General features: G+C 36.0%; 1 protein-coding gene across 1 annotated transcript in view; it reads left to right on the top strand.

The window, feature by feature from the left end:
• COL21A1 (collagen type XXI alpha 1 chain) overlaps positions 1 to 25247 on the top strand; it is a 109412-nt gene that overhangs the window by 42609 nt on the left and 41556 nt on the right. The window contains exons 8-17 of the mRNA XM_065630957.1: positions 2310 to 2318; positions 3770 to 3853; positions 5657 to 5719; positions 15585 to 15638; positions 16545 to 16598; positions 19114 to 19167; positions 20040 to 20093; positions 21482 to 21535; positions 21614 to 21667; positions 24346 to 24399. Of these exons, the coding sequence (XP_065487029.1) occupies positions 2310 to 2318; positions 3770 to 3853; positions 5657 to 5719; positions 15585 to 15638; positions 16545 to 16598; positions 19114 to 19167; positions 20040 to 20093; positions 21482 to 21535; positions 21614 to 21667; positions 24346 to 24399 (534 nt within the window). The remainder of the gene's footprint in view (positions 1 to 2309; positions 2319 to 3769; positions 3854 to 5656; positions 5720 to 15584; positions 15639 to 16544; positions 16599 to 19113; positions 19168 to 20039; positions 20094 to 21481; positions 21536 to 21613; positions 21668 to 24345; positions 24400 to 25247) is intronic.

Below are 25247 nucleotides of genomic sequence, written 5' to 3'. Positions count from 1 at the left end.
AAATCACTGTTTAAAGCTGACTTAATGAATTCTCAAATAAGTAATGCTGCATTGATTCGGCTGGTGCGAACAAATGCTTGTTACCTCTGCAATACCAAGTGACACAGAACTTGTCTGTTTTCAGCCTTATTTTTTCACAAACATATTTTAAAAGTTTTTTTAGTTTAGATATGTGATGGTGGAAATTATGACAGCAATATAAAAGAATCTCCAAATCTTCTGTTACAGTTTAAGATTTCAAACATTATGAATGAATAAAACTACTAGGTTACAGCAGTTTAAAATACTTTAAATATTACTTTTTAACTTACCTGATATACTTCTTGCTACTTGTCAGGTCATTTAATCTCTGAAATTTTTGTACATACCCAGCAAACCTATATTTTTAAATCACCTTTTCCTATCAGAAGTATCTACGGTGATTTCTATGTTAAATATTCCATTCACTGAAATGATGCTAAGATTTCATGAATTATGTTATAGATAAGACACACATAAAATCCTCTTCAGGATTTTGTGATTTACATACACAAGTAGGAAGCTTATGTGTATGCTTTGACCTTCTCTTTTCCCTCTTGCTTATAGTTAATTCTGCAATGAATTGTAAAATACATGCAAACAGATTTGGAAACCATTCATGATATGCAGTTGAAACCAGATTTTCAAAAGCATTCAGCTTTCATCTCAAAATATAAGCAAGAGATTGTTTTATTCGTACAGTTTCCTTCAAAATATCCTCCTTCATTTCATGTCTAAACTAAATTGAGCTAAAGATGATCAGGCACCAGTGTCTTACTGTGCAAACGCATATTCTTCATTTGTGATTTGGTTTAGTGTTAGGACCATTTCACCAGTTCGACAGTAGAACCTGTGAATCTTCAACATCCAGATATATCATTTTTTGTCAGACTTCCACAGACCCCAGGCTAGTCTGGTTTTCTTCTGCTTATTTGGGGCCAGTGTGTCTATTGCAATCAACACCATCATTAGAGCTTTTTCAAAACTCACAGCTTTCATTTAAGGAATGAGCAGATGGCTGGATTATTAGCTGTTCTGAAATGTGACTGTGTGTGCCAAGAACTGATGGGTTCAGGAGCACTATTGTAACTTTATTTAACTTTAAATCCTGAAGTAAATTTAGTATTTAGCTATTTAACTGCACCACATACCTTTTTGCTCTTTACAAAATAGAAGTAGGATATGAAAAGTAGAGAAATGAAAAAAAATTTGCATAAAGAAAGCAAACACTAAAAAGTCCATCATATTTTGCATTCTCTGCAGTTGACAAGAAGTCCAAGCAAAAAGATTGCTTTTTGCCAGTTTGGTTTCACTTGCTGTTATTGTAAATTAAATTTGGACTTCACCCATGAAATTCTGGACTCCTTCAGAAATGTTGGATGATCTCCAAGGAGGGAACGAAGTTGGAGGAATATGTGCTTTGTGGTTGTATTCTGTCAGTGTGGTTGTGTCAGAGCTCCTGAACTAAGCAGGGGTTGTATGTACTAATTACAGCCTGAATTCATCCCCTTTCCCAGAGATACCTAGCTGCGTAGTAATTTTAAGCTCCCTGTCTGATCTGTGGAGAAAGATAACCTTCTCCAGAGGTTGCCTAAGATGAAAATTGAATACAGAGGAAGCTGTCTCTCCACAGAATGTGTATGAAGTCTGTGGTGCCTGTGTGCATTAGAAAACTCCCGTACACGGTGCAGCTAATGATGGCTGCTAAACCATACAGATAATTTCATGGTTGATATGCTGAAATATTGGGATGGATTGTTCTATGATATTGCAGATACTGGAAAACTCAGTTCAATTGATAGCACAGCCTAATGCAGTCACACAGGAAAGTGAGAAAAAGCCAGCCTTGTCTCTGTGCTGCTGTGTATTTTCCCAGATGCTGGATTCAGACAGAGATTTTAGAAATATTTTGGTACACGCTCTGACATGAATGAGGAAGCAGAGGAGTTTTTTTGATGAGAAGTTTTTCCTGGCAAAAGGTTTGATCCAACTCTAAACATTTAGTGTATAAATATTTACATGGTTCAGTATTAATTCCAGTTTTGTCATTGCCTTTTAAAAACTGCTACTGGTAGCTCCTGTTGAAAGATCCTTAAATGAAATGAACTAAAAATTCATGTGCATTGAAAGCAGCTGCACATAGGTCTGAGAAAGTCTAAAATTTTGAATTATGATTCCTTGACAGTTGGAGCCCTAAAATTATGATTAGTTTTGGTAGTGTGAACAAATGAATGGATTTTGCTTATTACAAATATTGCTATACTCTTAAACTGTGTTTCTTCTTGTTTCAGAACGGAGAGGTAGGCTCAATCCTAAACTGCTCAAACTCAGTTTAAGGTAGTATTTGTCTTTTTATATAAACTTCTTATTTTTCTAGGGAATATACACTTCATTTTGAAAAGCGCATAGAGGTTTACTAAGCTTAAAAGTGCTGGATTTTCATTAACTGAACTCTAGTCAATAGACAATTTCAAAATCAGTTTTCTGAATAAACGTTTATTAGAATAAATGGCCTGATTCTTTCTCCCTGGTTCAATTCAATTGCTCTTATTTGCAGGGCTGGATGCTGTTCCAAAGTGAATGGGCATATGCAGTCAGGTAGCTCTTACCTGCATCATGCTAATGGGAGCTTCCTGACAGGGAGCTTGTTTGAAGGCTTAATGTGATAACTTCCCCAACCATCCTCATAAGTCCACTCGGTACCATGGCAAAGGAAATGTGGATTTGTGTTTTGATTAATCATTTGACCCTGAGAAAGAATTTCTTTCAGAGAACATTGTAAAAAGTCTGCATTATTTTAGAAAATATGAGTAAATCGTCATAGAAAGTGTTCCAGGTAATAAATAGAAAATCTGCTTTTTTGTATCTTGGATTCTTAATTTTTTGCTTTTGCATAGCTCTAAGAACTTGCTGGGTGAAAAAGAATTCACTGAATCTGACTTCAGCACATAGATTTAGTACAGATGCACCTAAATTTTGGGTGCCTGACCTTGGGCAAATGGATTTGTTCTAGTAGCTCTCCCCTTGCCTGCCTTGGTAAAACACTGAGGTTTCATGTGGTCTCAGTGGTGAGAAACAGACATGTAAAGAAAATAAGCTCTAGAGGGTGACGTGATCTGCCAAGGTTTAGTATTTACTGCTGTTTGTACAGGGAGCATAGTTTGGAGGAGGTGACCTATTGGTCTTTGCCAAATGGGCACCCTGGAGGCCAGGACTTGTGACTGATAGCAAGTGGTGGTAGCAACCGTGCCTCACCTTTCTTCAAGTAGTTGGGACACATGCCCAGGAGGTAGGAGACTTGGGCTGTTTTCAGGTTTGCTACCCATTATGGGATGTTCCCTGGTTGTGGTCATTATACTCTACATAATATATATTAGATTATTTTTACAAACATAAATATTATATTTGATAATGATGAGTAAAAAAATGTTGAATATCAGCTTAGAAGAAGAGTTTTGCATGTTGCCAGATTGAAAATTATCAGACTATGACAATATATTTTTGGAAAAGCAAATAGAGTTTCAGATATCAGTACTTAATTTTTTATTTATTTTTCTTCTGGGTAAAATGATGAATTCATGCATGCAAAGTAGTTGGAGGGCAATATTCAGGTAAGGAGAAGTTCCAGCTGAACTAAGGAGTGAGAGCCAGGACCTATGCAACCTCAGGAAAATCAGCTTCCTATAATATTAAGATACATTTGTTAAATGCTTTTGGCACGTGTATTGATGGTTGGTTTCACTCTTGGTAGTGCATGAATGGCCCTAGTGATGTAGGCTCAACGCCTGCCCCCTGCGTATGCCCACCAGGAAAACAAGGACCTCCAGGCCCCAAAGTAAGTTTCCATTTTGTTTTAGGGAGTATACATGACTTTTTTCTTTTTTTTTTTCTTTGTCTTATGTTGGCCAGTCATGGTCAGGCAGATTAAAAAGGTGGGGGACAAGTTCTCCTAGTTCTGGTTTCTGGTGCATTAATATAGTGATTAGGATCCGCAAGGCCAGAATTTTGTGCCATAACTCCTAATAACACAAGTATATCTTTTACTTTTTAAAGAAAATGCTCATGGATGTAAAATTGTGTTTCCTTGCCGCCCTTCAGCAAACGATCTTGAACTGTGAGAACAGGGTGGTTTGCTAATAAAAGTCTTTTAATGGAGAGGTTTTTCCCTTCTTTGTTAAAGAATGGACTAGGTGCTTGTGGGGAGAGTTCCACCTTAGCTGTTCTGATGACCAGTGTTGGTGAAGGATTGAAATCAGAACCAGACTTGAGTCTCAGCAGTCTAACATGGCAAACTCAAATCCCCAGTACTTTGCTGTAGTACCTCTCCCAATAGCTGGGGGAAGCAGTGCTTCCAGAGTTACTAGCTTGCCTTATAAGGGTAGATAAGAAAACCTCAAAACACTTGACTTTCAATAAGCAAATTATTAAAAAAACTCTACTCTCCTTACATAAGTGGTTAACAGTCTGCTGCAGCTGCCTCAAGTCAAAGGGCTTGTTGCTACAACGGTAAGGGCTTCTCATCAGGGAATTGTAGTCCACAAGATGGAGATCATTATTGTTTCATAACAGAATTTTTGTGGTCTTTTACCTTTTTCTTTTCTCTTTAGGATATCAGAGAAAAATGAGAGAGAAGAGAGTACTTATCATTAAAAAAAAAAAATGAAACCCACATCCTGTAAAGTATGAAGGAGTACGAAATGCCAGAATTAGGGTGACCTATACAATTTTATTTAGATCTCTGCTTCATATGCAATCTTTCAATGGCATTGCAGTATAATATTTGTTTGGGGATAACTGAGTAATACAGGCAACAAGATGCTGCCTAACACAAAAGACTGCAGAAAGCGTGAAAAGGAAGGCAATTTAAGATTATATAGGTGATCTTAGTTACAGTATTTCTTAACTTTTGAATACTGGAGTTTGGAACCATATACATTTAAACTTTATTTGTGTGTTTGTGATATTAATAGAATACAATAACATTAATTAAATTAAAACAATTTAAAAACAAAATAACCAATATTTTAACTTTTTCAAGTTAAAGGCATAAAATTTCAGTTTAGATAGGATATTTGAAAACATGATCATAACAGAGGTTATCAAAGTAATTTCAAAGACCTTATGAGAAGAAATCTAAAATAATATCTTTTTTAGACAGCACTAAGTGTGTGGAGAGCTGTTCAGTATTTAGCAGGTGTTAATCCTGGCTCCTGCCTTTCTAGTGCTTTTGCTTTAAGAACTAGACTGAGCCACTGCAGGTGGGAGTTTTCTTCAGAGTAGAACTATGAGATTAGCAAGGTTTTAATAAAGATTTTTTTCATCTACTTGATGAAAAATGATTTTATTTCTGTTGCTTAAGATGTTAAAAAGCTTGAAAGCACTTGAGATGATGTGCTAAACTTGTGCTGTAACTTAGCGTGGGCTCATGTTTCCAAGTCCTGCATAAGAATTTAGGGAGGATTTTCCCAGAGAGGGGGTTACAAGATGAGTTCCTTTCTGCCGTAGGAATTATTCCTCTATAGCAGGTATCTGGGCTTGCAGCCAGTGTTCTGTGGAATGTACTAGGGTTAAGGTTGCTCTGTGCTAGTTTTGAAATGCTCTTTCTTATCTTTTGTATTAACATATTGCTTCTCCATAGGGTGACCCTGGGCAGCCCGGGAATCATGGTTATCCTGGTCAGCCTGGTCCAGATGGTAAGCCTGTGAGTACTAAAAACTTAGTCATATATTGTAAATGCAAAACTAACAGGAGAAAAAACATGTACCGCTGATATCAGATTTTCAAATTTAGATGATTTTGTCTCCATTCTTTGAAACTGTGAATGTCACACTTAAGCACGATCTAAATGTAGCAATTCTATGGATATGTTAATCACAGTGGCTTTGTTTCAAGCTAAAATATTGTAAATGTGATAGCATGACTTAGGCACTGTTGTAAAGCAGAGAACAGGCTATGAGTGCTCCTGTTGGTCTTTGCATCAGTTTGCAGCGGTTATCACCTTCTGACCTTCAATCTTTACTGCTTACAAATTTTGCATTAGAAAGTACTGCAGGGCAGCTAAAATCCTTTCTGTTTTAAGGATTACTTCTCATGTTTAAGCTTGGTTATTTTAATTTCTTTTTAGGCTGTCTCAAGTAGTCAATCAAAATATGTAGATATACATATACAATATTGAAAATATAGATATTTTACAGTTCTAAAAATTACATGTTAAAAGATAATTCAGAAAAATACCTGTGTTTTTCTCTTACCCTGGATTTTACTTTTTAAGCTGGCATTCCATTAGTATGGATGGCAAAATATGGAAGAAAGTAGATGAATAACCTATGTTCCTAAAATAAAAATGACAGATTTGGCAATAGCTCATCTGGTCTTCATGGTTAATATTTTTTATTGTAATAAAATTGTAGTAAAAGCAAATATATAAAAATAGCCTACGGTTTCATTAAAAAATATAGTAGATCTCTGAATATGATTGGAAGCCTCTAAGATACTCACAGCCAAGCTTCTTTGTTGGTTAAGGTTTTGTTAACAGCCTGCAGTCTCTGTATCTCCAAAGTGGTGGTGTGCATGTGCCTCCAGTGTGTTAAGGGAAGGCAGGCCAAAAGCTGGGACACTTCACCACCCATGTTTCTTTTCTAAGAATGTGGCCTCTCATTTTGCTTTGTATTCATTAGAAGCTGCTTTATTTATATTAAAAAAAAAAAGGAGAATGTCAGTTGGGAGTATTGAAAGTAATTTCCTTCTGAAAAGAGTTCTCGGCTTGGGTACCAAAAGCAGGAAAATAAAAGTGCATACACATACTAGAAATTGTTAATTCATTGTAGGTTTTCATTCTAATTGTGAGGACTAAATTTTATGGTTGAGTCCTTAGGTTGTAGTCTTGTTTTGAAATCTCCATGGTGAAGCAGAAGAGAAGGTAAGCATCATGTCTTGAAATCCGCAGAAAATACAATTAGGGAGGAGTCCCAAATACTTTTGAGAATAAAAGTATAAAAAGATGTCCCAAAACATTAGAAGATATAAGTGTATGAATGCAGAGAAGACAAAATCATTTAGGAAAGAAACATTGGATTATGGACTGGGGAACTAATAGTCTATGGGTTAGATTGAGACTTAGGGGATATTAAGTTATGTTGGGCCCTTTTGGTCCACATGTGACAAACTAGAGAGAATTCAGAGAAGGGCAACTAAGGGATGAATTGGACCTTTCAGCTTCACTCTCTTAGAAATTTTTCTGTCCTGTGGAAAGATTAATGAGGATATTGTAACTAATCACAAGTCTTTTCCAAATCTGCCCTTGCTTATCAATTTTAGTACTTCTGGCATATTATTCCTGCTAAAGTGGCACTACCCGCCAACTTTGATGTCTTCCATAATAACACCTGACCTTCTATTTTTGTTAACAATTTTTAATACTAGTAATACATTTAATTTCTATGTCAGCTAAAGATGGAAACAGTGACATTGATCCTTAGGAAGTGTATATTCTGTAAGGGTAATAAATATTGCCGGTTACAAAGAGAAAGCTCCATGCTCACATTATAAAATGTTCACATTTCTCCCATTTTGTTGCTTAGTTACGTGTTGGCCTTTTCTGAGGGACAGCAGCTGGTTCATTTAGTTGTGGTGATTCCTTTTGGAAGCAGAGTTAATTTGGGAGGGAAAAAGTAGGCAATGAAAACAAGAAATACAATTGTTTCTAAAAATTGAAAATTCCTCTTTTTTAAAATATGGGGATTGGTAAATAGAAACTTGGCCATGTAGCCCTGATGGCCCAGGAGAGCAGTGAGTACGTGCATTTTTCAGCAATTCTGCAAGCAACGGTCCTCATTTTTCCTGTGTTATAAAAACATTTCTATACTTTTGCTTGTGTTTTGATAACTATTATCTTCAAAGTGTCTTGGAACTAGAAATAGAGAAAACAATCTGAATTTAATCTGTCAGTGCTATAAAATGCTACATTTTGGTTCCAGACATTCATGAGAATACAGGTTTTAAAATAGGAATGGGTAGAATCTGAGCTGGGGAAGTGTGATCTAATCAGAATAACTTTTTAGTTGACTAATGGCGGTGCTTAAGCTTCTAAAGAGCAGTCCTGGTCTCCTCTGCCGAGACAGGTATGCAGACTATCTCAACTCAGAGTTGCATGGGAGAAGGTGTCCATCACAGTTTGACGATGCCAATTGCTAGGAGTAGACTTGTAGTATGGATAGGCATAGCAGAACTGTCTCTAATCCAGCTAACTCAATTTTTTTTTTTTTTTAAAAGTGTTATTGTGGAAGCTTTAGTGAAGCCGGAATGGATTGGATATTGGTAGGGAACTGTCAGTTTCCATTCTCTCTTTCAAAAAATAGATTAAGACTTTTTTTTTTTCTGAAGTGTCAGCCTCAACAGTATTGTAGAAACAATTAGTTATGATTTTTTCATACATTTATTAACACGTTTCCACTTCAATGCTATGTATCTTCCCATAAGCACTGAAATTTGTAACAGTGGGAATTATGGAGAAGAAATAAATTGACACCATAGTGTTTCTGTAACTCTGTAATCTGGCAGATATGTTTTTTTTTTTTCCCTGAAAGCGAATCATAACGTGCATAGATGGGCATTCTCTGAGCATAAAAAAGATTAACAGAAGTATCTTGGACCATTAAAAGATAATAAAAAAGCACTGCTAAAGGAGAAATTTTACCATTTTTCTGAATTGAAGTTTATATGTTATTTGAAGTGCTTACAGTTAAATCCTATTGCTTTTCTAATGGACTTTTTTGGTTGGTTTTTTTGGGGAGTTTTTTGGGGTTTTTTTGATCAGCTGTAGCTTTTTGCACTTGTTCTTTGTAAGGACATAATTGCAAACCTATTAGATCATCTGCAGCTCTGGCCAGTACATTATTGTTCCTTACAGTAGATTCTTGAGTGCTTTCCAGGCTAGCTTTTAGCCATGAATGGTGGGAGATCCTTTAGGTACGCTGTACAGGAAAACAGATTCCTCTTTCTGGATTTTTCTTTCTGTTTTACTTATATGTTTACTAATACGACTTGCATTTATTCTGTGCTGTCAGTGATTTTCCTTGTTTGAGATTACTTTGCTCATGTTAATCTTTTTAGCTGTATCCCTTGGGGAACTCTGAAAAGCGAGCTCTTAGTTCAGAAAGCACAATAGATTTACAGGTAGTTGTGGAGTCAGTGTTGTTTAATCAAATGGCTTTTGCATGAAAAGCTTTTCCTGGAAAGTCAGTCTTTTCTGTTCCCAAACACATTTTTATGTTCTTCTCTAAAGTTATTCCAGTTTGCCTATCTGGTATTCATTTTCTTGGAACAGTATAACTGGTCAACAAAATGTTTCTTCCTCTGAGAAAGGTTTTAGGCATGCGTTTATATTACTATATGTAACTGATTTTTGCAGTAAAACATCAAAGAAAATTTAGTTTATTGTTTGTGGGCTGGCTAGAGTGTTGTAATATGTAAAGTTAGTTTTAGTCCAGAAAAATTCAAAACAATTCCCGTGAGTATCTTCAATATCACCAGAAAATAGTTGTTCACCTGGTGTTATCCAATAAAATTGTTTGCTGTAATATTTGGGGAAGTGAACATAAACATGACTCATTCTCAAATATTCTTTGGTTTTTTTAAAAAAAGTTTTGTTTATAGGCTCTTTGTTTATTTCCTTTAGTTGCCCCCTCTGCTTATTTTCAATACTCTGATACATACAGAAAAGATCAATTGAAGTAACTGGAGAAAAGCGCAGAAGTGAGAAGCATAATAAGCAATCAAAATACATTTTTTTTTCGATCAAGAATGTCGTTCAGGGCCTGAAATGATTAAATGGTCTTGCCAGGAGAAACAGCACTGGTAAATAAGCACAAGGCTAAAAATAGTATTTGATTCTCAACTGGAACTCATTTTAATAGGCATTATTCATCAGAAAGAAGCAGCTGGAGTGGTTGCTGGCCCTGAGAATGCTCAGCAGCCTGACTGTGCGGTCACAAAGCCATTTTTTATTCCACAGGATACTTTATACATACTGGGGAAAACCCCAATTTAAGGGGAAAAATAAATGAACAGACTCTATGCAGTGATCACTTGTGGTTAATAGAGGTGATAGGTTATTGGTCTGCTGAAAGCAATGAAAAAAATACACTTATTTGTCATTTTTGAACTTCGAACTACGTGTTTGGCAAATCTGAACAATTTTCCAGTATTCCATCTAGTTTCATTGATGAAAGTTTGGAACCATTTGCCTTGTGTTCACAGTGTCTGTAGGCAATAAGCAGTTTCAAAGTAATCCGATGAGTGTGACTTTGCTGATTTACCGAGATACAGAGTTTGTAAGGTATAGGGAGCCTCACATAGTTAGTAATTTTTTATCACTCCAATATTTCTTAAAAAAACCCAAACAACCCTATAGAACATTATTGCAGCTACTACCTAGAGTTTAATAATATTTGGTGACTAACTGAAGGCTGAATCTTTTATGATGAACTTAGCATAATGGCAATGGCTGGCTATTTCAACAGTACTTTTGGAATAAAAATAGGTGATAGTTTCATGTATACATAGGATCACCTGTGCTATTGGATGATTTGCCTGGGGATTTAAGTTGATATAAACTCTGCAGCTACTTTTCTGAGGAAACTTTCACAAACATAGCTGATAATTCAGCTGTAAAATGCTGCTGTCGATTCCAGAAAAATACATGTTCCTCAGTAACCCCGTGACCTTGTTATTCTTAGAGGAAACATGTTTGCTCCGTTCTGACTAATACAGTCATGTAACGGCTTCCCTGAGACCTACTTTGAGATCAGGACTTTGAGATGCTGACTTGTGTTGCATACAGCTGTGCATTTCAGAAAAAAGGCCAAGGGCAGACGATAAGAGTGAACACCTGAGCGGCGAGCAGAAAGTTAGACTCCGTTGGCACATCATCCCATCTCCCAGAAGTCTAAAGCTCGGGAACTTTTAAAGCTGGATTCATGACCTTGTATTTAATAATCTTGATGGATTTTTTTTTTTAAATTCTTCTGTGGTATTCGAGCTCAGAACATCATACTCAGGTAAAATATACTGCTAGTGGCTCTGAGCTGTGAAAGCCTTGGCAGATGATGGAGTAGCCAATAGAAGGAAGTGTAATCAAATGGAGAAAGAATTAAACAGGCCAAAACAAAGCAAAAAAAAGGCAACGAACAAGGCAACTAAAATTCTTTTCTGTACTTTTTCCGTAATAATGTTCATATGCCTACAAATCTTTGATCAGGAGTCACTCCCAAATGTATGCTGGTGCATAAAACTGCATTTAGTTACCTTTGTGATCTAATGCTGTCCTAATGCGATTTAATGCGTCCTTCATTTTCATGTTTTGGCATGTGTAGACAGAGGAGCTTCACTGCAGAGACAGTTCTAGTAGCCTGCAGAAGCCAATGCCATGACAAGTCCTTCTACAGAGGTGTCCTATTTAACAGAGGGAGGACAGAGGAAATGGCACCTGCTCTGAGCTCCTGAGTTACCACTGTGTGAGAAAGTCCCAGAGAAAGAAGGTACAGGCTCCAAACAGACCTGCTGGAGAGGACCACCTGACTGATCCACATGTCTAAAGGGATGGGAGAAAGAGAAGCAGTAAGCAGATGAGTCCAGGCACAGTGAGGTGTTAGAGAAGGTTGTTTGGGGGTTGGATGGGAAAAAGGCTCCTTGAGAAAAGGAAGAGGAAGCACCTGAGGCAAAAACATTACATGATAAACAATGTCTCAGAGAAAGGCTAAAACACTTAATTCAAATACGTCAAGTACTTTCTAACATTTCTGTTGCCTCATAGGATTTTATTTATTCATATTGCCAATGAGAGAGAAGGTCATAGCATGACTGCAAATTTTACTATGGGCGTGGATGCATGTTTGAATAGCTATAAGAATTTCTGCCCTTTAAGATGTATTTTATAAAAAGGGTTTCAAAACTTCTGCTCTAATGCTTTGGATAATTGTGCTTTAACTATGGAAGATTTTCTGCAAGAGACTTCCACAAGAGGTCTGCAGACCTCTCTGTCAGGATGTTTTCCTAACACCAAGTTAAATTTTTTGTTTGCAGTTGAATTCCATTATGCTTAGTTACATCACCCTAAATAACTCTGTTTACTTAGTGTTTACAGTCCTTAAATATCTGTAGACCATTACTGTTGATCCTTGGTTATTTCCTGGCCAAACTGAGCTTTTTTACTTCTCCCTGGTCTTTCCCAAGTAGTCATGTTGTCACGCCTTTGTCATTTATGTTGTTCAGCGTCTCCAAAACCTTTTCAGTAAGAAAGTGTGCAGTGCAGTTGTCATTGGCTTATCAGTACATCCTCTATTTTTAATTTGTCTGATATGATAGACCTATGAGTGCTGTCTGAACTTTTGTCCTTAAAGAATGCAAATATATTGAAGATGTACTTCTGAGATTTACTCTGCTATTTCACCTAAAAATTCTTTGGAATTAATACTTGTCATATGTCCTTCTTGCTCAATTTTTCTCCAAGTAAACTAACTTTCATTTTTCGGCAACTCTCTAATTCACTGATGATGATAGTGTTACTAATTTGTCGGTGTCCTTTATGTAAGTTCTTTGGCCTAAGAAGTCTGTTCAACATTTACCCCTGGAATTATTTATAAATTATTGCCATTTTCTTTATATTCCAAAGTTACATTTTATCTGTGTGTGGCTTTATTTTTTTTTTTTTTTGATACCCAGCCATCTGGTACAGAACTAAGCATCTCGGTGTTTTGCTGTTTATCATTTTACCTTTACAGGTTTCCACGCACTAGGAACTTATCAGTAGCATTCCCATCCACAACAAATTAGAGAGGGAGATTTTGTATAATCCTGATTTCAGTTGTATTGATGTAAAATAATGAATGAGAATATAAACAAAGTGCTGTGGAGTAGTGCTGGTTAACAACATTGATGTAACATTATAGGGGGGATTCAGATTAAGACACCTACGTTTAGTGGTTACATTTGTACAGAGACACTGGCCGTCTATAATAAATTCTTGTATTAGTCAAGAGATATTTAACTAATATACCCCAAGAGGTATGGGATTCTTATGCTGTGAGGTATTTTGTCTTGCCCACGCTGCTGCTTCAAAAGGATGAGTACCTCCCAAATCTTCTAACACTGTGAGTGTCTAGGGAATCTCAAAAGGCAGGAGCTGCCTATCTTCAAGCAACTGGATTCAAAACTGCGTATCAAATTTAGGGTTAGCTGTAAGACTTCATACCATTTGTGTGTCTTCTGAAAAGTTCATGAGAGAAGACCAAGCCCAAATAAAAAGAGTTCTTTTTAGTAGTAAATTTAGTTCTTCCACCTTATTTAAAAGTGAACCTTTAGTCCTGAACTCATCTGTGTCAATTGAAAAGGGAATTTTCACTTCTGTCCCTTTTACATAAAATGTCAGCTATGGCACAGCTGTTCTTGGACCATGCGTATGTGTGTCACAAATGTACTTGTATTGAGGGCTTTGAGGTTAGGGAAAGAGCTGACTTGAACTGACTTTAGTGCAAAAAATATGTAGGTGTTAGCATATAGATTGGTGATCTGTACTACAAAAGGAGTGGTGATATGAAGACATACTCAGTTTTTATGAAAGCTCTTTTTTGTTATTCAGAGAAGGTGTTTTTGACTCATCCAAACAATCCATGTTATTTTTTACCAGACAGTGATTCTCATTTTTGTGCCTTTCTATGAATTTCCTTTTGAATCTTCTCTGGTCCAGTTTTGCATTAAACAAACAAACTGACAATGTGTTTGATTTGCTTTGAAATCACATTACAAGATCTAGCTCTGAGCTAACTATGCAGTTTTGTAACATGAAAACTCTTCTGCCATCCTCCATTCATCTTGTGAATTTTGAAATTCAGTTCAGCCAGCAAATTGTCCTCGTCAATTTCTTCCCCTACTCGGTTAGAAGGAGAAAGAAGGAAAATTGCATTTCAGAGATCTAAAATGTGAAATAAAGTTTTATTTATATAGAATTATGTCCTACAGGAAGTCATACAAACTTTTTGCGTTTTTCTGGAGAAGAAGTAAAGGAAAAAATTTGAAGACCTTTTTTTGGCTTGGTGAGTTGTTTCAGCTACCCAGGAAGATGGAAGAAACTTCTCTAACATAAGCAATCTGGGAATGCCACACCATTTACAGTTAAAGCTGATTGCACTAGAACTGCCTTGGGCACTAAAAGTGAAGTGCTTGATAAAACATCCATGTATGACAGAGACCTAGAAGTCTGTTTACTTCTATACTAAACATTACCAGCTGGCTCGTTGGGCATCTGCTCCACTGTCTTTTGGGAAGAGGGCACAGCAAGTACTCTTTTGTATCTAACCCAGCAAATAATTTTAGCTCTGTTTATTATTCCTAGGAAGCCCTGACTGGTTTAAAGAAGAAATCAGACATACACATTGCCTTCTTTTTATTGAAAAGCTTCTATTAGCTCCTTTTTACCAATGTGGAAATCCCCCCATCAAATTTTCTGCTAAGCTTTTAAGTCTGAATCTCATTTAGCACTAGAAGTATTAGTTCTTTCAGTTCAAATCAAGATCAAATTCTGGGTATTTGAAATTGGATAGTCCATTTTATGGAGTGTTGACAAGTCTGAGCCAAATACCCTCAGAGTTTTGTAGGACAATTTCTCTTCTTCTTTTCTATGTTTTCTCAAAAAATCTCCTCTTTGTAACTCATTTTATCCATTGCAGTGACATGTTTTCACTGGAGTTAGGTAAAATTCCTGTTCTTCTGTTACTTGCCTCCATTAAAAGATTCTTCTAAAGCACTTGTTAATTTTGCAGAAAAACTGTCTTTGTTGTACTCATTGAATCCAATCTACCAAAACACCACAGGCATGTATTCTGGTTTCTGTAAAGGTTCTATTGTTCTGCCAATATTGGTTTCTAGTAAAGCATTCCTGAAATTCCCTTTTCAACTCATGAATTATTTAGTATTTCTTTTCATAGTCCCAGTCATTCAAATTATTTTTTTTACTTGCACAGCCTGTTATATACCTTGAAGTTCATAGTTAAGTTCCTTAGTATTGAGAATGGAATTTTTATTATTTTGAGATATTATAAAACTAGATGCATAATGTATTAGAACATGCCTTGTTCGTTAAAGCTTATTGCTGTAGCTGGAAACAAGCCTTTAAAACTCCTGGCATTTTTCAGCTATTTTTCTTGAGACAGAGTAAAAAGAAGTGTCTATGTATGTGGGTAAATTTGTTGTTCTTTTTTTTTTTTTCCTCCGATGGAGAATAAAACAATGTATTTGTTACATTCACATGTAAAATATCTAAAATAATGGATTTTAGCTTGAAGTCTGGAGGCTGCAGACTTAAGATGCAGAGATGATAGATTCTGAAATCTGGAATCTAAATCTCGAATGTATGATTATAATAGCAGTTACTGAAATTTGTGACCTAAAATGACAAAGTTTTGACAACAGTTCTCTAGTAACCTGGAGGACTGCTTTTTCCTTAAATAGGTGTTTGGAAATTTGTAAGTTTAACTTATGAAAAGTCACAATGCTTGGTTTATTTTCCTTAGGGATACCAGGGATCAGCAGGAACTCCAGGTGTCCCAGGAACTCCAGGGGTTCAAGTAAGTTCTGTTTCATTCCTAGAATATGAAAATCTGAGACAAATCCTGATAGATCTCTCCCAATATCCATTGTTTGTCATTGAGGGTTGATGTGTGGGCAATTAATAGGGCTCAAGGGATGGCATGAAGTCAGGGGCCATCCTTGGGTACTCACCATCACTTTGGTACTCACATGGCTTTGGGGTTTGTAGGTAGGCTGATAATTAGGCTGGAAATTAATCATAGCTGGATAAGGCCTGTAGGAGTGGAACTCAGCTGGGACTTAGACGTTTTCATCTTAATCCAGATGCCAAACAGTAGTTTCTTCCATTTTACTATGAGTCAGTAACAGTGATCTGAAGCCTTGTCATGGTGATTGATTACCCACAATTCACACGCCCTTAAGAAGGTTTCAGGTAAAGCTCAGACAGATGGAGAAGAATTGTTTTTCTTTCTTCATTGTATTAATTTAATAGCCCTTACTGGGACAGTTATTGGAAACCAGTTCTGTATTTTACTTGTGGCGTGATCCACTCTGGATGGATAATTGAGAACTTATTAATTTGTCGAATTAAATATCTGAGAGCAAGTCTGTGACACGGCATATGTGAAGACTGTCTGATAGACAAGTGAAAGGAAAGGAACATCTCTGGACAGGTTGTTTGATGTCCTTTTCCCCTGGGGTGGTCCTTGGTTAGAGCAAAGAATTGTTTTCATGTTCCCCAGGCATGGGCTGTGATAATGTGTCATATTCATACTTGCTGGATACATTTCATGCTTGGTTCTGTTTTTGAATCCAGTTACCAAAGTGTTGTGAGGAATCAACTGACACATCAGTTCCTGAGTCATGTTGTATTGCATTTATGCATCTCTTTCTGTGCCAGATTGTGTAAGTATATGAGCCGGTTTTCATTTTTTCTCTCTCAGGGACCACGTGGCTTACCAGGTATCAAGGGAGAGCCAGGAAAAGATGGGACTAAGGTAAAAAAAAAAAAAAGAAAAGAGTAACAGATAAAAATATTTTACTTTTACCATTTCTTATTTTTGGTTGTACAGTTAATGGTATCAATATTTTCACATGAAGCTTCTGTGAGAATTGTTTACTAAAAAAGTAATAAAGAAGGAGTAAGAATCCTTAATATAGAATGCTACTTCAATTATGAATCTGATCTGCTTTATTTAATAAAGTTTATATGGGCTTTAGCACTGCCAGTAACACCTTTACTGCACTGAATAATTTATATTGAGAAGGCATATCTAAATATGAGTACCTGAAAACACAATACAGACATCTGTCAGAATGGTTTCTTTCTATCTCTTTCTACCCTTTTCCTCTTTAAGTGAGCATCCAGATGAGCTAGGTAGGAATTTCTGGATGGCACTTTCTATCAAAAAACACTGACTAATCGAAACCAAAGCTTTTTGTGGAAAAAATCTAGCTGAGGTGTAGCCAGTAGCTTGGAGCTGCAGACAGATGTGGAAGCTTATATAAGTAAGTCCCTTCTGGTAATCAGGATAAACTTGAATCTGGATCTCCGGTATACACAGTGAATTAACTGGCCACTGGCTATTGGCAAGTCTCATTGATAGATAAATATCTGCGTTGACCCGTCTCTCACACTTTTGCCCTATGTTTAGAAAAGTTCTAAGTTCATTGTGATAAAAACATATTTTGGTTTTAGTTTATTAAAACTTCAAAGCTTTTTTTGTAAAACGAACACTTGTTTTCCAAACAGATTTTACTGTAGAATTTCCGTCTTGTAAAGTTCCCAATGTTAAAAGCAAGTCCTTAAATTCGTCACTGTTGAGCAGAATTCTCAAATGCATGATTATAGCTGAAAAATGTCCTTATGTGTTCTGAGCTTTAGGGATCTTAATCTAATTGATTTTAGATGTTAATCTAATTAATCTGATAGTATTGGACCATGTGCAGAAAGTAGGATACTGATGATGAAAAACTATTCTCCTGGCAGTGCAGGGTTATGACAGACAGAATATTTCCTAATGTTCAGTCCAGCCTTGTTCAAAATGTGCCAAGAAACAGGGCTTCCACCACCGTTTTAGAAAACTTCTTCCATTGTAAAATAGGTCTTGCCATTAGAATTTTTTTCCTGATGATTCAGCCCAAATTTTCATCTCCTAATTTCATCCCACTGCTTGTGAAGTTTCTATAGCAACTAATTTTCAACTATTTCCATTGCCAAGTGTTTTAGTTTATCCAGTAATTGAATCACCACTTCTGAGCAGAAATCAAAGCTCCATTCTTTTTTATTAAGAAGCAATAGATGCACGATGTGTTTATTTTATGAGATTTGCTGATTTTTTTTGAACTCCATTGCATTGTCTGTTTTCAATACTGATTTGTTGAGAGATATTTTGATAGCATTAACCCACAAGCTGTCATTCCTGTGGTTCTGTTCCTGTCTTCTGTGAATGTGTGACAGACCTCTCCAAATCTGCTTAGACATGAATGGATTTGATAAATATTATACCGAGACATGTTATCTTTTACCCTTTGTCTTAGAACTTGAAATATTATCTAAAATAACTTCCTGAGCATAACTTACTATTCCTTCTTTACGATTGAGAAATATATTGCTCAATGTAAAGTTAGATATTAACAGAGAGAAAACACTGTGACTGCCCAACTATGATTTGATGATTGGCTCTTTGTCCTGAGTGATGTAGATCCAGTCTATGGAAAGAAGCAACTGAGCTTGTTTTTAAAGTTTGAAGTCATGTAGTGCCAAGTTATAATTTAGACTTTTGTAGTAGTGACTCAATGGAGCTTGCAGAAAAATTGTCAGATAAATATCTTCAGTACCCATAGCAAAAATTTTGGAATTCCTGATATATGACAGCTATGAGGACAATAGAAAGAACTGATGTTTTGGCTTGTGTTTTCAATTGCCAGATGCTTTTACCTAAGTGGATTCCTTGTTCCACTGAATTAGCTCATTTGTCAAAGTGCCAAAGTTGTTTTATCAGTGTATTTTGGTCTCATTTTGTTTATTTTTTAGAGAAAGTACTTGATACCTGTATTCACTCATCCAGAGTAAGCTGGTGAGAAATTTGATAAGGTCATTGTAGGTCTTTCATATTTTCAATAAGAGATAGGAGCAAAGCCATCCCAGATTCAGGGAATATCTTTATTCTTTAGGAATTCGGAATGGATGGTAGGATTATCACAGCTCTTACAGAGATGGTCAGAGCTTTTTTTTGTCTTGTCAAAGCTAAATTGCTACTTTTGAACCTCCATAAGCCTCGTTGAGAGATTACAAGAAAATTTATTTTAAAAAAATGTAGTGATTATTTATTTTTTTCTTTTATTTATTAAATGTTTTTTAAAGATCAGCAAACTCTCATCAGTCGGTATACCAATGTTATCTAATTGTATTTGTTGATCATTGATATACTATATATATACATTGATATACTATATTAGAGTATATTACTACTATTCTAGATATGATTTAAAATACATTTGCTCTTTTAGGGTGACCGAGGACTACCTGGTTTTCCTGGATTACATGGGATGCCAGCACCAAAGGTTGAAATTAAATATTTATTGTTACAATATTCATGTCTCTCAGCTTGCTCTATAGTTTAACTTAAAGGAAAAAAAAAGTTTATATACAATATTATGTCAGTGCATTTGATGATGTACATAAAGTGAGTAGATAGGATACTGAAACTGAAGGAAGATGCCATGGGACTTCATTACATACATGTAAAGCAGTGGAAACCACCTGTTTTTTCATTTTTGTTCTAAGAGATTCTATATTAATTACTTTGAACTTTGATTTAACTACTACTTAGAACTTTCTTCATGACAAATAATGTGTAAAATATATATATATATAATTTTCTTGAAGCCATTCAATTTGAGTGACAGCATTTTGAAGGATAGTTCTGGTCTAACCCAGTGAGTTTATGTCACATGTTTGTTTGCCAGAACATCATCAACCTTATCTTTGGTCTTCTATATCAGTACTCAACTGAATTTACTTAGGAGTTTTTCCAAATTTGTGTTTTAAACTTCTCAAATAAAGTCTTCAGAAAAGTGTAGCACTTCTCAAAGAGCTGAATGTTCAGTTAAGTACCTACCTATATTGAAGTCAGCAGAAACTTAAAGTGTCTTTGATTGAGAATAGTAGCACTGAGCTTCCGAGCTATGGATTGTCTCACCAGGGCTATTGGATATTCTGGGCTCCTCCCCTAGGAGAGCTTGAAAAATTGAAGATTTGCATTTACTTTCTTGAGTGTATATATATATATTTTTTGTACCTGATGGAGCTCTTTGCCTGCTTCATTTTATGTCTGATATATAGATAGATAGATAGATAGATACTTTGTGTATATATATATGTATATAATGACTTATATTTTGAAAATTAACTTCTACATATGCATTTTGTCTAGGGAGAAAGGGGTCCTAAAGGAGATCAAGGAGTACCAGGAATATATGGAAAAAAGGCAAGTAAAATTATAAACATAAACCGAAGTGACATGGTGTTGGTATCTGAGGTGGAGTGACTTTGGCTGGCTGCCTGATGTGCCCCCAACTGCTCTTTCATTCCACCTCCTCAACAGCACAAGGGGAGAAAATTAAATAAAAAGCTTGTGGGTCCAGATAAAGACAGAGAGATTACTTCCCAATTACCATCATGGGCAAAACGGGCTCAACTTGGGGAAAAAGAATTTAATATATTGCCATCTGAAGTAGGTTTGAATAGTGATAAAGACAAAAATTAAAACCTCTTCCCCCTACCCTGCTTTTTCCCAATACAATATGATTTATACTTTTACAATAGGTGTATTCACAGAGAATTTAATTCTGCGGTCCTAAATCAGAAAAATTTCCACTGATGTTACTGGATAGTCTTAAGTGTAGTAGTATTAAACTAATTCTCTGCTTATTTGTTTATTTTGGGAATTCCCTTCGTGCCTCTGTTAGTGAACCAATGTAAATAATTTTAACACAAATGCTTATAAATACATTTTTTGCAAATATGTCTATGCTTTTAATATGGGATATATGTAATAATTATATTGCAAAGAAGTCTGTGCTTTTTAATTCATAGAAACATGCATGAACCATATAACTCCTCTGCTCTGGTCTGGTGAGACCCCACCTGCAGTTCTGCGTCCAGCTCTGGAGCCCTCAGTACAGGAAAGACATGGACCTGTTGGAGAGGGTCCGGAGGAGGCCACCAAGATGGTCAGAGGGATGGAACACCTCTGCTGTGAGGAGAGGCCGAGGGTTGGGGTTGTTCAGCCTGGAGAAGAGAAGGCTCCAGGGACGCCTTATTGCAGCCTCTCAGCACTTAAAAGGGGCCTATGAGAAAGATGGAGACAGACTTTTAAACAGGACCCATTGTGACAGCACAAAGAGTAATAATTTTCAACTAAAAGAGAGGAGATTCAGGCTAGACATGAGGAAATTTTTTACGATGAGGATGGTGAAACACTGGCACAGGTTGCCCAGAGAGGTGGTAGATGCTCCATCCCTGGGAACGTTCAAGGCCGGGCTGGACGGGGCTCTGAGCAACCTGATCTAGTTGAAGATGGCCCTGCTCGTGGCAGGGGGGTTGGACTAGATGAGCTTTGAAGGTCCCTGCCAATCCAAACTATACTATGGTTTTAACTGAAAGGGAGAGAGGGAGAAGAATAAGGGGAGTGAGACTGATAACAGCTATGACAGGTGGTAGTTATTAACTGACCACTGTTTGTGTTAAGAAAGAAACAGATCTTCCATACATTTTCAAACTAAGAGATAACATATATGAATTATAGGTTAAACATACTGAATTTGCAGCATAAACATTGAGCGCTAATTACTTTGCATTTGCTGTATTTCTCAGGGTTCAAAAGGAGAGAAAGGTGATACAGGGTTTCCAGGAATGCCTGGGCGATCCGTAAGTTTTGTGAAGACAATTTGACTTTAACTTTTGCTTGTTAACTCATCCACTGATGACTGTTAACTGTTGCCATAGGGAGACCCTGGCAGAAGTGGGAAAGATGGATTACCAGGAAGTCCTGGTTTCAAGGTATGTACAGATGTATATTCATATAATATCTTGCCGAAGTCTTCAATAGCATTTCTAGTGGTCTAAATACACTCAGTTTATTCTATGGAGAATTGCTGGAAATTGAAATAATGTTTGTTACTGGGAAATGCCAAAGTTTGCTGCAGTCAATGGGCAGACTACATTAATTTCAGTTGGTTTGTGAGCAGGGGCAAAACTTTTATTAAGGGTGTGTTAGTGCTCACCAGAGATTGTTTATACTTCATCTTTCTCATCCCATTTGTGTTTCTCTGACTCTGTGATCTGTTAATGAAATTTATATACAAGCATACACTGCAGACAGCACCAGACATTTATGATTAGGTAACTGAATCAAGCCCCTGCTCACTGGCATCTTAGATCCCTGATGTATCTCCAGACAACTTCAGGTAGAAAAACACATGTAGGTGTCGTAATTTGAAGTTAAAGGGAGGAGTTACCACTTACATCCAACAATACAGCAGTATTATTCTAAAAATTGTCCAATTTCAATATATAACAAAGCATCCTACAATTCAAAAATGTATTAGGCAGGCATATCTAAAATAACAGCCTTTAAAAAGTACATATGCATTCTAACTTTTACGGTAGGTAAACTCAATATTTCCTATTTTATTCTCTTTGGAAGGCCTAATGAGAGTGTGCTAAAAGGTAATGGAATAACTTTATGTCAAATTGCTGTACTGCTTTTTTAACTGGCTTTAAGTTTACAGCCTTAAAATATGTTAGTAAAAGAAGTTATAAATCTTAATTATGGAAAAAAAATTATTTTTGCTCACTTTTCTGAAGTTAGCTACAGCAACCAACAGCAGATTATTTCTGTGATACTGAAGGACTTTTTATTTATTTGTTACTTGGTTTAGTTTTAAATATCCCTACATTAATTTCATTTTGATCTTCAAATCCCTTTGATACCTGCCTACAAATTGTCATTATTAATATATATCTATGAGAGCATGTATCTCTGACACTACAAATATGTTGGGCAAAGACAATTTAACAGGGGTTCTTAAAACACTCAGCTAAGTTTGTGTCTATGGACATAGTAGCTACCTGTGTTGCAATAAATGTCGGTGGAGGTCTAACCAGTATTGCCAGCGGAGTGGGGGGAGCAATTTGGCTCAGAGAAGGCCGACTTGTAGGGATCAATTTATTCACCTACACAAAAGTGTCTGGTGCATTTAAGATACGTGAGTATCCAAATCATCCTAAGGGAGCTGGCAAATATAAGTCCTGTGGAAAGCCAGTGCCTTTCTGGAGTGGGCGTTAAGACAAGATACCCTTGAGTATCTTAAGTGTGACCAAATGTCTGTGTGCAGGAGTGAAACTGAACTCTTGGTGGCTGGTCAGCTGAATCAAGCCTCCGTTAATTGTCTTGACTAGATTTCTGTTAGCTGTGACAGGAGCTCCATTACCTACATGAGTTTAGGTCAAATGTATCCTGCCTCATTTTAAAAAAAAAAAAAAATATATATATATATATTTATATACACACACAGATTCCTCTGGTAAATTGGTGGAGAAATTCCTTTGCTGGTGCTATAGACAGTGGAAAAAAAAAATTATATATTAGATTTTTTTCCTCTCTGGTATTTGATAATATGAACAGGTAACAGTTGCAGTTGTTTAACATAAAATTTTAACTGTCACTGGTGGCCCTTTAGAGTGAAGTATGATGTGGATAAAGCATGAATTTGGAGAGTATTTTCATGAGTTTTTATCCTTGTAAACAATATACAGATAATTCAGTATGTAAGTTTTGTGAACCTGTGTACATTTAAACTGAAAGACACTAGTTGACTATTTTCTTAATTATTGTAGTACAAAAATATTACAAACTCATTAGTTTTTATTCTTTTTAGAATATAATAATTAACAGAAGCCATATTCTTCATTCAAACTTTTTGTCAGCTTGACTTCAACATCTGCTTGCTATAAAACATTGCTTCATTCTGGGTCTGTAATCAAATTCAGAGCAGTAACAAACAAGCTGTCTTTGAAGGAGATTTCTGCTGGAGCTTTCCTGTTTTCATACAATATTCATTCTGGGAAAGAATATAGAAAAAAAGCATGGCTTGGAACCCATTGTCATTTCAGGTCCAGTTTGTAATTTTAAGTTAATTATTACCAGATTATTTTGTATCTATATTAATTGATCTTTGCATTTGTTTTATGTGCTTTTATTTCTGGAATTATTCTTCTGATTTTCAGAATATTTTTGGTATCATACGTATTTTGAGTGAGGACATAAAGGTTTGATCATATCTGGTACTGCTGTATTCTGGAGTACTTTGAAATAGTTTTCAGACTATTAGTTGTACTAACAATTAGAGAATAGCAATTTATTACTGTTTTATGTGCTTTTTCAAACAATAATTGCTGTTCTAATTCGAAAGACAATTGTCTCTCATCTCTTTTTGCAAACTGTTTGACAGCTGTCTGTTGGATGCAGTAGGAGGGAATGCCAGATTGGCAACACTTACGGTGTTTGAAACTGCTTTTAAGAAATGTTTGATGGAGCCTTGATCATGTGTATTGGTTTTACATTTTACTTATATTAAAAATAATAATTTACTATTTGAAGTAATTATTTTATTATGTAAAGGAAGTTTGTTTCTTTGTTTAATATTGTATTTAACAGTCTTTTTTATTTTAAAAAGGGAGAAGTTGGACAGCCTGGACCTCCAGGCCTAGAAGGACATCGAGGAGAGCCTGTAAGTCATTAAATTGTTGATATATTCTTATATACTGATTTGTTGTTGTTGTTGTTAATGGATGTTATACTTCATGTTTCATCCATGTTGATTTGAATTAGTTGATATTTCTGTTTTTATAAAAGTGCTTTTTTATTTTCTGGTGTTCATCTTTAAATTTCCATTTAGTAAAAGAAATAAACCTTTAAAGTCAAAGATGCCTTAAAATAAAAGATTCTTAACTATATTGCTGTTATATATCAATTTGTATATATGTTCTAAAATTGTCTCTTTATTGACTTCTTCCCTATTGCTAGGATGTATTATTAGATACTGGTAGTTACTTACATGAGGAAAGCTTCTGGGTGTTTTTAACTCTCATTTCTGCCACGTGGTGTATGTTCTTTCATATGCTTGTTAATTGTTTGTTTTCTCACTGTTTACATCCCCCCCACTTTGTCCAGTTTTATTGGTCTTTTACTTCCTTGCATCTTTTTATGCTGTCCCTGTTACCTGTATCTCTGTTCTTCTTGCTTAGGTGGCGAACGTGCTACTGCAGTTTTGTTTTGCTTATTTCCAAAGACATTATTCCTCTGCTGGTGTTTGGACAGCTCATTTTTCCTGCTCTTTTTGTGCGATCGATAGGCTTTGTCTGCCTTGATTCCTTGTTTGGCTCTTTTCAGGCCACCAGGCTTTGCTTGAAGCAGAGGAGCCAAAATATCTGCAGAAATAGCTGAAAGCTTTGAGTGCAGAGAGAGAGCCAGCTGTCTTCAAACCATCAGTATTCTTCTGGAGCCCAAGAGCAGTAAATGGAGTTCAGTTGGTGGAACACTGCCTTCCAGACTAATTACATTCTGAATTATATTTTG

Source organism: Caloenas nicobarica, chromosome 3 (genome assembly GCF_036013445.1).
Source record: "Caloenas nicobarica isolate bCalNic1 chromosome 3, bCalNic1.hap1, whole genome shotgun sequence".
NCBI classification, from domain to species: Eukaryota; Metazoa; Chordata; class Aves; order Columbiformes; family Columbidae; genus Caloenas; species Caloenas nicobarica.
Note: the sequence above shows the minus strand (reverse complement) of the source record. Positions and strands in the feature narration are given on the sequence as shown.